General features: G+C 39.8%; 1 protein-coding gene across 1 annotated transcript in view; it reads left to right on the forward strand.

Moving 5' to 3' along the window:
* Nucleotides 1–1106: 1106 nt before the first annotated feature.
* Nucleotides 1107–14000, forward strand: part of LOC104528134 (ecto-NOX disulfide-thiol exchanger 1) — a gene marked incomplete at its 3' end in the record, with an annotated part of 75843 nt that continues 62949 nt past the window's right edge. Inside the window, exon 1 of the mRNA XM_029085971.1 lies at nucleotides 1107–1242. Within this exon, the coding sequence (XP_028941804.1) occupies nucleotides 1152–1242 (91 nt within the window). The remainder of the gene's footprint in view (nucleotides 1243–14000) is intronic.

Consider the following 14000-nt stretch of genomic DNA (forward strand, 5'->3'; position numbering starts at 1 on the left):
GTGCAAGGAGGATGGGGCTGGAGATCCAGTGGGAGCGGGCAGGAGCTACAAGTGGATTCCCAAAGCGGTCTGTTGTTTTCCAACTGTGTTCTGACTGCAGCACTTGATAGCTGATTTCGTCTTTTCTCTTTCAGAGCCTAATGAGCTGTGTGTGGGCCCTGCGTTCGGTGACAGCCCCTCTCAAGATGCTGCTAATACAGTAGTTAATTATTCCTAGCTGCAGAAGTCTAAGAGGAGCAAAAGGAAGTGGGGAAAAGCGATGGCTGCCGGTAAATATCTCCGGTCTGCAGAGGCCATAAGAAAATAGCTAGAAAGAGTGGATTTCAGCTGTGACCAGGGAGAGGGGAAGCACAAATGTGTGGTTACACCCTGTGTTTGAGTTTTCAGTATCAGAAAGGTACCCTTAACTATGCGACCCACTCTTCCTTCCCCAACCCAGGAAAATCCATATTGACCATATTCTTTATAATTCTCTTTTTGTTTTTAGAATAAAATTTTGTATTTCCCATAGTGAATCGATTTTGTTTGACCTCTTTTTGGGGCTGATGTATTCTTAAATCTTTTACAAAAAAATTTTTACCACATGGAAGACAGGTCTTTCACTGGAGGGAGTTTGGTTCTCACAGCTTTCTGACAAGTTGCCAGAGATTATATATAATTAAATTATGTCAGAGGATTACAGGACGATTCATTCAGTTTGGGAGGGGCCTCGGGAGGTCTCCAATCTAACTTCCTGCTCAAAGCAAGACCAGCCAGGGAGTCAGATCAGTTGCTCAGGGTTTTATCAAGCTGAGTCTTGAAAGCTGCCAAGGATGGTGACTGCACAGCCTGTTCCACTGCTTGACTGTCCTCGTGGTGAAAAAGTTTTCCATATCACCAACCTGGACCACTCTTGCTCCATTTTATGTCTGTTGAATGTTTCCAATATCTTTGTTTTGCTGTACAATACCAAGCATTATTGTCAGTGGTCTACAAGATGAATCGTAAGAAACAAAACAAACCCAAAATAAGCAGTGGTTGTGACACCTCATTTTCACTGAAAGTTGTGGTTAAAAATTGTGGTGTGTTGATTTTTCTACTTACAGAGGGTTTCTTTTCTTGCAGCAGCTGATGGTTTGGGAAGTATAGCTATAGACACCACACAACTTAACATGTCAGTCACTGATCCAACGGCTTGGGCTACAGCTATGAATAACCTGGGAATGGTTCCAGTAGGACTAGCTGGACAACAGCTTGTGACAGGTAATATTTTTTCTGTTTTAAAGAGATCTCTTGTACCGTCCATACATTCTTCAGGCCCTCTGAAAAATATATGGAATATATTTCTGAGGACATTATATTTTTATATTCTGAAAACATCACCTATGATTAATATTGCATACTGTGTATTAGTCTCTTCTTGTAGAAGGTATATAATCCATATTATATTTTAACCTTGTGGAAAAGCCAAAACTCTTTGGGGAAGTTAAACAACTAAGCCATTGATCCTTATGCTGGGTCAAGAGCATGAGGCAGGTCACGTAAGAGAAATGCTTGTTTCTGTTTCTCTGTTCAAGCAGGATGTCTTGAGGTTCTGCCAAGGAATACCCTGGGCTGGGAACTCTTGACCAGCGAAAGATTTTGAAGTTATATTAATTGAACAGAAAATCGTGAAGCCCATTCAATTCATATGCTCAGTTGATATTAGTGAAGTGAAGCTTTCCTATCAAATGTGTGCTTATTTACTTTCTGCCTGACACCATAAATTGAATTTCAAGGTTGTTCTTGTTTGATTTTCTTACTTCACTTCTCAAACACAGTTTGGAGAGTGTTGCAGGGGATTGCTTATTAATAATATTTTGAAACCAGCAATGTTTTACAGAATAGCCTGGATATATCAGTCTTCATCGTCAACACTAGAGGCCTGATTAGTTGGGATTAATAAAACTTCATTGCTCCTGTGAGATAGAGAAAGATTATTTTTATGTGAGCGGGTGCCCTATAGTTACAAGCCACATGCCAGGCATATGGCAGATCCCCTCTGGAAGCTGCATTGCCACTTCAGCTTAAGAAGAGCTGTGTAACTTCTAGATCAGAGCAGCATCCTATCACGTCTGCACCCATCTTCATAGATATGGATGCAGTGAGCCAGGTAATGATGTAAATCACTCTACCTGCTTCACCAGGGTTGTGTGATGCTTAATCTTGACCAAATATACCCCTTTCTGAGACTAGGAACTGAGTGGAGCTGTGCCAGTTCACCACTGACGGTCTGGCTCTGAATTACCTGTTTTACAGGCGGGTAAACTAAGCTGCAAGAAAGCTGATTTGTAATGAATCAGTCTCAAACAGAGAGTTTAGCTGGTGGAGGCCATGAACTGATTCTCAGTCTCTGGATTTAACCCCATGCTACTGATTAAAAGAAACAAGCAAAGCCATCTGCTCCTGGGGAGACAGTTCTCTTCAATGTTTTTATCAATGGCCTGGACACAGGAGTTTAGTCCACACTAAGTTTGCTGATGATACTAAATTCGGAGGAGCCATTGATTCCCTCAAGGGTAAAGAGGCCTAACATAGAGATCTGGAGAGATTAGAATAGATTAGGATATAATATTTCAGTGTAAGAGACCTACCATGATCATCTAGTCCAACTACCTGACTAATTGAGGGCTGACCAACTTAAAGCATATTATTAAGTGCGTTGTCCTAATGCCTCTTAAACAGACAGGTTTTGGGCATCACCTACCTCTCTAGGAAGCCTATTCCAGTGTTTGACCACCCTCTCAGTAAAGAAATGCTTCCTAATGTCCAGTCTGAATCTCCCCTGGTGCAGCTTGGAACCATTCCCAGGCATCCTGTCACTGGATGACAGGGAGAAGAGCTCAGCACCTCCCTCTCCACTTCCCCTCCTCAGGAAGCTGCAGAGAGCAATGAGGTGGCCCCTCAGCCTCCTTTTCTCCAAACTAGACAAGCCCAAAGTCCTTAGCCGCAACTTATAGAATATGTTTTCCAGCCTTGTCACCATCTTTGTTGCCCTCCTCTGGGTGCATTCAAGGACCTTCACATCCTTCTCAAATTGTGGAGCCCAGAGCTGCACACAGGACTCAAGATGAGGCTGCACCAACAGTAAAATACAGTGGGGTAATCACCTCCCTTGACTGGCTGGTTATACTGTGTTTGACACAGTGCACTGGGCAATCACCAACCGTGTGATATTTAACCAGGACAAATGCCAGATTCTGCACCTGGAACAGTGTAATCCTGGATGTGTGTGAGGACTAGGGGACAAGAGGCTGGAGTGCAGCCTTGCAGAAAGGGATCTGGGGTTTTTGGTTGATGGGAAGCTCTGCATGAGTCAACAACGCACCCTGGCAGCCAAAAGGGGCAACCTGGGGTGCATTAAGCACAGTGTAGCTCACTGGTCAAAATAAGTGATTGTCCCACTGCACTCAACATTGATTCAGCCTCAACTTGAGTGATGTGTGCAGTTTTGAGCTCCACAATGTAAAAAGGATATAAAAATATTAGAGTGTGTCCAAAGGGAGGCAAAAAAATTGTGAGAGGACTAGAGGGAAAGACTTAGGAAGAGCAGCTGAAGATACTGTTTGTTTATCTTAGAGAAGAGGAGGCTGAGGGGAGACATCACTGCTGTCTACAGCTTCCTCATAAGGGACAGTAGAGATTGCAGTGCTAATCTCTTCTCTCTGATGTCCAGTGATAGGATGCAAGGGAACGGCTTAAAGCTGCATCAGGTGATGTTCAAATTGGTTATTAGGAAAATGTTCTTCACTGTGAAGGTGGCCAAGCACTGGAACAAGCTCCCTAGGGAAGTGGTCATGGCTACAAGACTGTTGGTGTTCAAGAAGCATTTGGACAACACTCTTTGATATATGGTTTAACTTTTAAGTTGCCCCGTGTGGAGTCAGGAGTTGGACTCAATGATTGTCGTGGGTCCCTTCCAACTTAGGACATTTTATGATTCTATGTGCTGGTGGGGAAACAACTTTTTCCGTTTTCTGCTGGGGCTTTGCCTGCAGGTGCTGCACTCAACTTGAGTGTGATTACTTCCAAACCTGAAAACAGCTAAGTATAAAAATCAACTTATTCTGCTTTCATTTATAAGCATCTCTGTTGCATACCATGTGGAGGTTTGCCCACCTTTTTGTTTTCCCCTCTTCCTCTGTCTCTCCAGTTGCGGTGTAAATTGTGTCCTCAGGTGTGCTATGCAGTCCCTACATGGCAGTCTCATCTCATGTGCAGTGCTTTTCCTCACAAGGGAGGATCTCCAGGACTTTATTTCATTGCCAGCTCCCTGCTGTAATTTCCATAATTATGTGTATCACGTATTGTAGGAGTGTTGTACAGGTCAGTTGGTATTTGTTCAGCATTTTCAATGTATGAAAGGTGCCATAAGTAATAAATATTAATTACTGAAGTGCTGCCTGATTTCTCTACAGGTGCAGAATAACTTCTTTCTTTACTTTTTCTTTCCTTTGTTTGAGACTCTTGTATTTTCAAAGTAAATAAGTGCTTTGACACTTTGTTGTATTTCCTTATGATTCATAAGTTTTTGACACATTTTCTTCATGGAAAATCTATAATAGCAAAACCACAATTTACCATGAAAAGGCTATATAGATTTATTTGCTATAATATACTTACTGTATCTGCATCCAGTGAGGGATCACTGCATGACCATATTTGACCCAGTATCTAACAAATCCTTATCCCTTTCTGACTTTTTTCAATTTTTTTTTCTAATAATCCTAGTAATGAACTCATCTTTGTCAGCTTTTGCTACTGTCATCTGTGACATTTCTCATTTTTTTTTTCTAATAGTCCTAGTAATGAACTCATCTTTGTCAGCAATCACTTGCTTTTGCTACTGTCATCTGTGACATTTCTCAGAGATGAAAATGACACACCCATGTCCCAGAGCTAACTTTCTGTCTATCTTTAAAGATTTATTTTATTTCTCCTGCCTTGACAGCTAGGAAAGCAGTAAATAATTTAGATTAATCTTGGTGAGAGTGTGGTCTTCCCTGGATATCTTTACATAGCCTGCCATACATTTCAGCCATAGTCTGAAATTTGGTGCATGGTAGTCATCTATATCTTGACATATCTTTTAGTTCTCTGATCTTTCAGTTTCCAAAGGACTTACCCATTCACCGCCTTTCCTTCCCTAAACAAACAGCTTCCTAATTGCTAAATTGAAGGGTGGTTTTGTTCCTTTAGATATGGATTCCATGTGGTCTGCTAAGTCTTTTTAAAGGTTTTTGATGGGTTTTTTTCCCAACTGTTGTTAACTTTGCTGCTGCGTAACATGCTGGGATGCCTGCCTCGTAACAGAGTTATGCTCTCCACTTTGCAATCTGCAAGAGTTTCTTAAAACGACAGCAAAAGCTTCTGCAACATCTGGCCAATAGTCTTCTCACAGCCTGGGATGTAGTCTCTCTGGTCTTGGTAACTAATCAATTTTAAGCACTGCTAACCTTTTAATACCAGTTTAGATGATATCTGCACTCTATTTAATTCCTTATCTCCCAGTGCTGTAAAATTGGATTTTTGATCTGGGCAAATGTCAGAGCCTTTCATTTGTAAGGATGGATTCTTGTTAATAGTTGTATAGTATCTCTTCTGTTTCTACATACATTTTGCTTACACTTATTGTTATTCAGAAAGCTTACTTTTTTCCATAATATTTGGCTAATGCATTACATATACACTAATATATGCATTTATACATTATATATACATAATTCATACAATAAACTGTAGTTTAATAATACATTAGTCCAAGCGTTACAGATTGATGTGGAATAGTTATGGCTGAAAAGCACTTTCATTCTAAACGTACTTTTTTCAGCAGGTTATAAATTTTTCCAAAAAATTGCCTTTTGGGATGAAATTTTTCAAGCTTTCTCACGGCCCAAGGGGGAGAAAAAAAAATCTGGAAAGGTTGGAGAAAATCTGGTAAATTGCTTTTGAATTATCCAGGCCTTAAGATTACTGTTGTCTACGCTTTGAGACTTTGAGAAAAATGTTGAAGTGAGAGGCGAAGGATAGTTTGTACTCCACCTTTTTGAGATCTGAATCCTCTTTGTGCACTCAGCAACTCTGATTCAAGCACATCTTTCAAGTACATTCAAGTCTGCTGTTTTATTATATTTTAGGACTAGCAGAAAAACTCAGTGACCTCAGGCCAACTGAGAATGTTTTATTTTACTTTTGCATTGGTACTTTTTAAAGGCAATTTTGCCATCGCTGAATTTCATGTTCTTATGCTTTTGTTTGTTTCAGCAAATGGCATCAGGTCACCAGTTTTCTGAAGGAAGACATCCTGTCAGGAAAATTATTTACTTCTCTGGTTCAGTTTGGTTCTCCTTTCACTAATGAACCATTTCCATGAAAAATGTGAAACAATTTTGAGATGCTTTCCTCCAGAATAACTTAGATGACCTAAACATTTGTTAGTCACAATGGTATATGTCAAAAAGTTCCCTGGTATAAATGAACATGAAGAGTGGTACATAAGTGGTAATTCTTTTAGACTTAGTTAAGCTCATGCCTTGTGCCACATACTTGTACTCTGACAGACAAAAATAACAAACCACAAGGGCAGACATCCAAGATGAAAGTTATAGATCTGCCTTGAAGTCAAGGGTATGCCTGAAAACTGATGCCTTCTACTTATTTACAGGATAATTTCTAAGGCACACTTCTCCATGTGAGTCTAGCCAACATGCCTCAGCTTTAAGATATTAAAATTTTCAGTGGCCTCCAGTCATGATTTTGCTGAAGTTAGACTTTGACCACTTGAACAAAATCCTAGTGAAATCAGAGACTAGGAAGCTTTGAAGCCTAACATCTTGCTTATCAAAAGGTATAGAAAAAACATACACTATTTTTGTGGCCTCAAGCATGTATTTTTTAGACACTGAAGGTTGTGAAATATTAGGCACTTACTTACATCAACCTTTCTGGTTTTCTATTTGTCTTTGCTTTCCCCACACTCTTTTCTTTTGACCTGATTTCGGTAGAACATAGGAGCTGTCAGTTCCAATCAGGTCACCTCGCTCAGGGTTGTGCTTTTGACAGTGTTGAGTATCAGATACTTCACAGGCAGGGATGTACAACGCAAATCAGCACTGAAGTGCTTCTCCCTCTGGTGGGTTCTCCTCTTAGTCATTAATATATAAAGCAGGGTTCCCCAAACTAGAGGTTATAATTCCGAATAACGTCATAACTCAGCAAAACTTCACTTTTAGAAGCAGCACCGGCGACAATAAGTGGTTGCAATCCTAAAACTACAACCCCAGACTTACTTTTTGATAATAGAAAAAATTGTGATATTTCAATTTAGAGACTCCTAAATCCCAAGACACAAGGATAAACATGCCTCAGAATGTTATTAGGTCAAGACCTCCAAGTCTTTGGAGATGTAATATTCAGATTCTCTCTTTCTTCAGAACGAAGATTGTAACTAAAGGCAATCACTATATTTGGATTCCAATTAGTCTCAAACATTTTTCCATATGATGGGCATATAAGGGGAAAGACTAGCATGACTTTTCCTTCTCCTTCTCACTCCAGTGTCTCAAGAGGTTACTGATTCTTATGCAGAGTAGAAGACCTAGACATTATTTGAGAAAAATCAAGGGTACACTGAGGCTTAAGAATTCCTTCACCAGTCCACCTTGGCTATGGAAAAGTCCTTTAAGCTTCACTCTTTCTACCATAAAATAGATGAGGCATGCTCAGTGAATTGTTGTTGGCTGCAGATCATCATATGCTGACTAAATTGTAAACATATCCCTCATTGTTCTGCTTGTGTACTATTTTTGTAATGTTAATGAAGAAAAATCAAATAAAATAGGAAATCAAGGTATATTTGATTATATTCAGCAGTTTCCCTGTACAGAAAGACTGTACATTAAGCAGTGTTGAAGACTTTAAGAAGTCAGCTGGCCAGAAGAATCTGCCAATTCTCATGTGTATACTTCTGTTGCCTCTCCATTACTGGAGGCTTGGAGCCACTGATAGCCATCTGGCAGTCTCATTTCGTTTTACCCATGCAATCCCTTTACCTATTAAAGCTTCTTTTTTTTGCGCTTCATTGCTTAGCCACTGAACCAATGTGCCAATGAGCACATAACTTGAATCCTCCAAGACATGCCTAACAAAAACCAGCTTCCTATTCTGTAATTAATACTGAGCTCCTGTTAATTGATTACAAGGTCTATCCACAAAAGTTTTTAAGTGAGCCACTTGTACTATGACCTGAAGTTAGTAACCTTTTTTTATGAAAAAATGCTTGAGCATCTATAATTTATGACTGAAGTGTAGCATGCTTCAGATGTAAGCTTTAGAGTGCACAGGCAGCTGGTGAAGGTGCTCCATGCACTCTCGTTTCTCTGCCTCTGCAAGCTGCAGACCACAAGTCACTGCTGGAAGAATTCAGCAGCCCAGTGTCACAGTAGTGTATAGCATGTTTACCCTTGCTCTGAATGCTCCACTGGCTTGACATCTGACAGTAAAAGAAGATATAAAAAGTCTTAATAAAATCTGCAGAATTTTCCATAGGTTTTGCAAACCCTTCAAGGTTACAAGATGTCTTCAGGAGGCATCTTTTCAGCTATTATGGCTTTCCAACCTGTTTTCTTCATTGTCTTTCCTTAACAAGCCAGCCTATAGAGCAAGAGAAATGTAGTAAGGCATAGTTTGAAGAAAACTATTTAATTTTCCTAATTTTATTCTGGTTCCTTCCCACTTTATTTTTATAGTTTTAACTACAGAAACAATGCATTTTAGTCAAGAGGAAAAGATTTACCATTTAAATTATCTGAATGACCAACCAGAATAATTAAAGTAGTGTAAAACATACTCTAAAGGATGACAGTTGAGCTTGTACCCAGATAAAACTATGTCTTTTTATTATCAAGACACAGGAGAGTGGCAAGAGTGAAATAGAATAGGTACTGTGGGAATCCCAATATGTAGAGCCACTGGGAACTTCTCTAAAGAAGTATTATATATTTGTGTAACTAGTAGGTTTTTTTCATTGACCTGAAAAGCACCTGCAGAGTTAATCACACTTTCTATCATGCGAGTGTTACTCAAGGAGACTTCACACCAGGGGACGTTAAAGTGCCAGGAACAAACACAGTCAGGTTACAACAGAAAAAGAAGAGAGAGATTTTAGGGCCAGAGGAAATATGGCAAAAACTCTAAGTGCCTTTGACACACTATTCAGGGTTAAGTGTGCCTCTCAGGTCATTCAAGTGCCTCCTCTATATTAGACCTTAATTGAGGCCAGGGATGGAGATAATGATTAAAATCTGCTCAGTGCTTAAAGATGAATAGTACTTTTTAACATGGTATGAGGGGCTGAATGTCCCAAATAAATAACACTCAGAGGTGAGCAGGGGCACATAAGTTACTAAGTGCAAAGCTTATTTTGTATGTGGGGTGAGGGTTTTTCTGCAATGTGGCATCTCTCTCTTGCTATAGTTTTGTCCAGGCCAGTTAACAGTGTAGGAAAAAAGAATAATTACTATTTGGCATAACTCTTCTTAACTGTCTCAAAATACCAGAATAAATTTATGAAGCAAGCCATATTGTTTGGATGTTTTGGCGCTTTTTTTTTTGTTTGGTTTGGTTTTGTTGTTGTTGTTTTTGTTGTGGGTTGTTTGGGTTTTTTTTAAAAATTCCTGGCTGTTAGTAATTATACCACCAAAGATCTGTTTAGCATGTTTTTATTTGAAGTTACAATAAAATAACATAAGGAAATATTTTATTTTTGCAAAAATTTTCCCAATCTTTTATCTCATTATGGAAAGCTTTCATTCCCACTATTTTCCATGTGATTATTTATTCTAGACAAGAAATCTCATGGGTAATTGTGAGCATCCCACTGCACAGAGTAAGCCAAAAGGCTATTGGGAACCCTTTGCTACTGACTGTTCACTTCTGCTGAAGCACAGCTTATTTGCATCACTTTCCCTTCACATATCACTCCCCATCTAAGGATCCCAGATACTTTGGCTGACATGGGGAATCCAGTGTAAACCCTGTGTGATGTACAGTTTTCTCATGGGAAAATTGAGTTATTGTGGATAGAAATCATCAGAAAAAGCAAACTGACCATTTTAACTAGTCAAAGAGAAGATATGAATACCACATTATGTATTTATGTGGGGAAAAAAAAGGCTTGTTAATGGCGGAGTGTTTGAAGGTGGCCTGCTTAGCACAGTCATGGTGTCTGGGTGGTAAGATGAAGGTGATGCTACCTGAAATCCTTAAGTCAAAGTTGTTGATGGGTTGTGTGGATGATCTGCAGGAGATGGACACAGCAGTCCCAAGAGGACTGTTGACTCGATCTGTGCAGAGTACTCTCAGGAGAGCACAGCGATCAGAATGGCACAGATGGCACTGCCTGGAGGAGTTGCCGAGCAAGACTTCCTTGGAAGGGGAAGACCTGAATGTGAATAAATCCCCAGGCAGCCATCCCAAACTGAGGGCTATAAAATCTTTTGTTCTTCCCTAGTCAGACTCTCTTTACCTGCCTGGGGATTGACGCTTAGAGCTTGGCCCCTGGAAAGCGAGCAAGAGAAGCTTACTTTCTACATTTTAACGTGGGATGAAGGGCATAAGCACAGTTTTCTTTCCTTTTTGCCACCTGTCTTTCAAATGCCCTTTGCTTTGTCCCACAAAGTGCCTAAAGATGCACATCCACTCTGCTGCAGGAGTCTGTCTGTAAAGTCTCAGCAGAGATGATCAGTGTGGAAAAATGTCTTTTGATGGTCTGCACTGAAGAAGATAGTTGGGCTTCAGTAAAGCCTAATGCCTGGGCATGCAAGGGAGCTTGTAACATAATACTTTGCAAATGTTGATTACATTTAGATAAACAGTGGAGTTACCATGCCTTCCCGTGTTCCAGTGGTGACAAATGATGTGCGTGACATCACCAGCACTGAGTAATGTCTCTGTAATGGGAAGCAGCTGGTCACTGGAGTAGTTCTGTTAGTGGACATGGAGGTGACAGATTAAACTTAACACATACAATATGCTCTAATACTCTGCAGTATGTATTTAGATTGTGTTCTGCCCAAATATTAAATATATTCTGTTACTGTGACTTCAGAAATCAAATAGGTCTGTTTGTGTAACAAGGACAACTTTATCTGCCTTTTCTGTATGTGTTTATTTCTTAGTCAGATTTTTTTTCCTTAAAAAATGGTTCTCTTGACCCTAGCTGATCTTCCTTTATAAATAATCTCTTGCTCCTGTCCACAATGCCTACAGTATTTAGTAATTATCTGCTGTTTCTGATCAGGAAAGGCTTAGAGATAGGGAACTCCAGTGAGTTAAACACTGCCTGAACACTTAAGAGTCAATCCCAATGCCCAAACTGTGCATGGTCTGTTTTCTTTCACTTAGATAAACCAGGTAGGTAAGGGACCACATGGAAACAATGGGATAATACTGATTGGCATGAAAAGCAGCAGTGATTATGGAGCTGCCTGCCTATTGTGTAGCTTTTTTATAGGTATCTTGGCACAGCAGTAATATGGTGGTAAGTGAAAAAGCAGTTTAACTCTTTTTATCTGATATTCTGAGTCAGGCAGTGAGACACAGGCAAACTCTATTGCACACATCAGAAGCAGGCAGACAATTCCTACCTGCTCTTTGACTATGCTGCTGTGATTTTTAGAGAAGGATTGGAAAAAGGGAAGTGAGAAAATAGGAAAGAGCTTTGCTAGCATTTAGAGGAGAGCACCGTGGGAGAAGGGGCAGATGTGTTTATTGTCACATTTTTTGTAAAGATCTGGCAGCAAGAGCTGTGTTTCAGAAGAGAGATGTCCAGACAGCAGTGGATGGAGAGCGCAAGTTCTATGCTTCTCCAACTCTTTTTCCTCTCTCTGATACAACTGTATTTCAAATGGTTCATTTAACTAGAAATAAATGTGGAATATTATAACTAACTGCAGTGTTGAGGTTTTACCCTATTTTGAGCTGCATCTGTCCAATCTATTTAACCCATCTATTGGAAATCCTCTGGTTTGGGACTTTTTCTGTACTTGGACTTGCATGACTGAGCCCTTTCCAGGAATAATCATTGAAACTTTCTTTTCTGGGTCCTTTTGATAACAATTTCGGCACTTCAAGCATGCTTTGTAGAAGTATTTTTAAGACATTGCAGAATGTACTACAGCTTTATCTGCTAGAATAGCTAGAACCATAAATAAATTAAATATTCCTTAAAAATAGTAATAAACCCTCCAAAATCAAGAGGATAGGAAAGAGAAAGGTGACCGGATTTTATTTTCTTTTAATTCCCTGATATTTAGTCTGTTTATACCCAAACACATTGCTGCTGCCCTTTAATATAATAAATGTCCTAGAAACACTTTTTTTTTTTTTTTTTACTATGCTTTTAATACTTTTGTAACCCCCTAAGGACTTAGAGAAGGATCATGGGTTGTGAGAGGAGAGAGCTTGGATCCTGCACCTGGATTTGAGGGCTGTGTGTAGGCAGCAGAGAATGGGAATCTGCAGCTGAGCAGCTCCAAGACTAGCTGATTTAATAAATTGCTTATTATAAAAATTTTGGGGTCCCTTTATGTTATTAGCCAGAATTTGGTATATGAAAAAATCTCAAGTACGGGTACAAGTTCATTCTTGCTATTCACCAGCCTATGTAAAGTAAAATATCTCCTCCAGTTCTTCCTACGTATGTTGCCTTTTAACTTTGTGTCCTTTTATTCTGGTCTGTCTAATTACCTCAAGTAGATAATCAAGCTTGATTTTATAATAAACCATAGCTAGTTCAGGCTTGTCATGATTGATGTATCGACTCCCAAGACTAAGGACTTTCAGCCTCAAGACCAAGATCATTTCTGGCTGCAATTCAAGGTGTTAATTCTGAGATTTAAAATCTAAATGTAGTTTGGAACACGTGTCCTATGTTTTCCCTTCAAAAAGGGCAAACAGCCCACATTTCTGTTGGGTTTTGTTGTTCTTGTCCGAGTGAAATTTAATCTGGATTTGAGATAAAACAAACCGAAATCATCCAATTCTGCAGAAGCAGTCTTGCATGTAATCATCATGACAAAAATTGTCTTCTTGAAGGCAAGAGGGCTATTGTAGATTAATGGAAGTTTCTAGTAGTGGGCCTCAAGAGAGAATGCAGGTCTCCATGAAGGATCCCAGCATCTATTTCCCTGTAGCAAATTGCTTCAACACTGCCTGCTGGGGTGGCATGTGCCTCTACACATGTGCATGCCATAGGAGTGTAAAGGTGCAGTATTAAGAAAACAAAATTATGAAAGCTAATGACTCATATGCACCGTTTGGTGTCCTGTAGGGACTACCTCTCTTCCAGTGGTTTACCTCAGCACTTGAGCTCACTGGGGACACGAGAGCTAACCATCCTTCCAACTATTCATCCAGGGATCTGAGGCCCCGAATTCTCAGTGGAGGGCTTTTTTGTACCAGAGCTCCTTTAACAGATATTTGTGTCCCTACCTCCCAACCTCCTGTTTCCTTGATCTCTAGTTTTCCATCAACAAAGAGTCGACAGATTTGAATGCAATCTCTGTAATGCAAGAGATATCTACTAGTGGGCATTAAGGTCTCTTAGCTAACTCAAATGGTAACAGAGGGAGGCCATTATTCTAAGGACTGTGTAACAGAAACATTATCACACATCTGCATATTCTAGCACTGTTACTGTATACTGTAATTCTCCCTTCTTATTGCTAACAGGCATCAGGTAATGGATCCAGTGATACTTTCTCAGTGTTTTCTTATTAGAATTCAAACACAGTTTGAGTTTTCACGCATTTCCTAGGTTGTTTACCTTATCCTAGCTCAATTATTTCACATTTTCCAGTGCAGAATGGCATCTGGCCTCTGTGGGCCATGTTGCATGAGAACCACATCTCACTAGACTTGATTACATGACTTGTTATTTGTTGTGCTTCCAAGATTTGTTTCATCTGTAGCCTTGAGATACT

The sequence above is a fragment of the Antrostomus carolinensis genome, unplaced genomic scaffold, assembly GCF_000700745.2.
Source record: "Antrostomus carolinensis isolate BGI_N321 unplaced genomic scaffold, ASM70074v2 scaffold5897, whole genome shotgun sequence".
Taxonomy (NCBI): domain Eukaryota; kingdom Metazoa; phylum Chordata; class Aves; order Caprimulgiformes; family Caprimulgidae; genus Antrostomus; species Antrostomus carolinensis.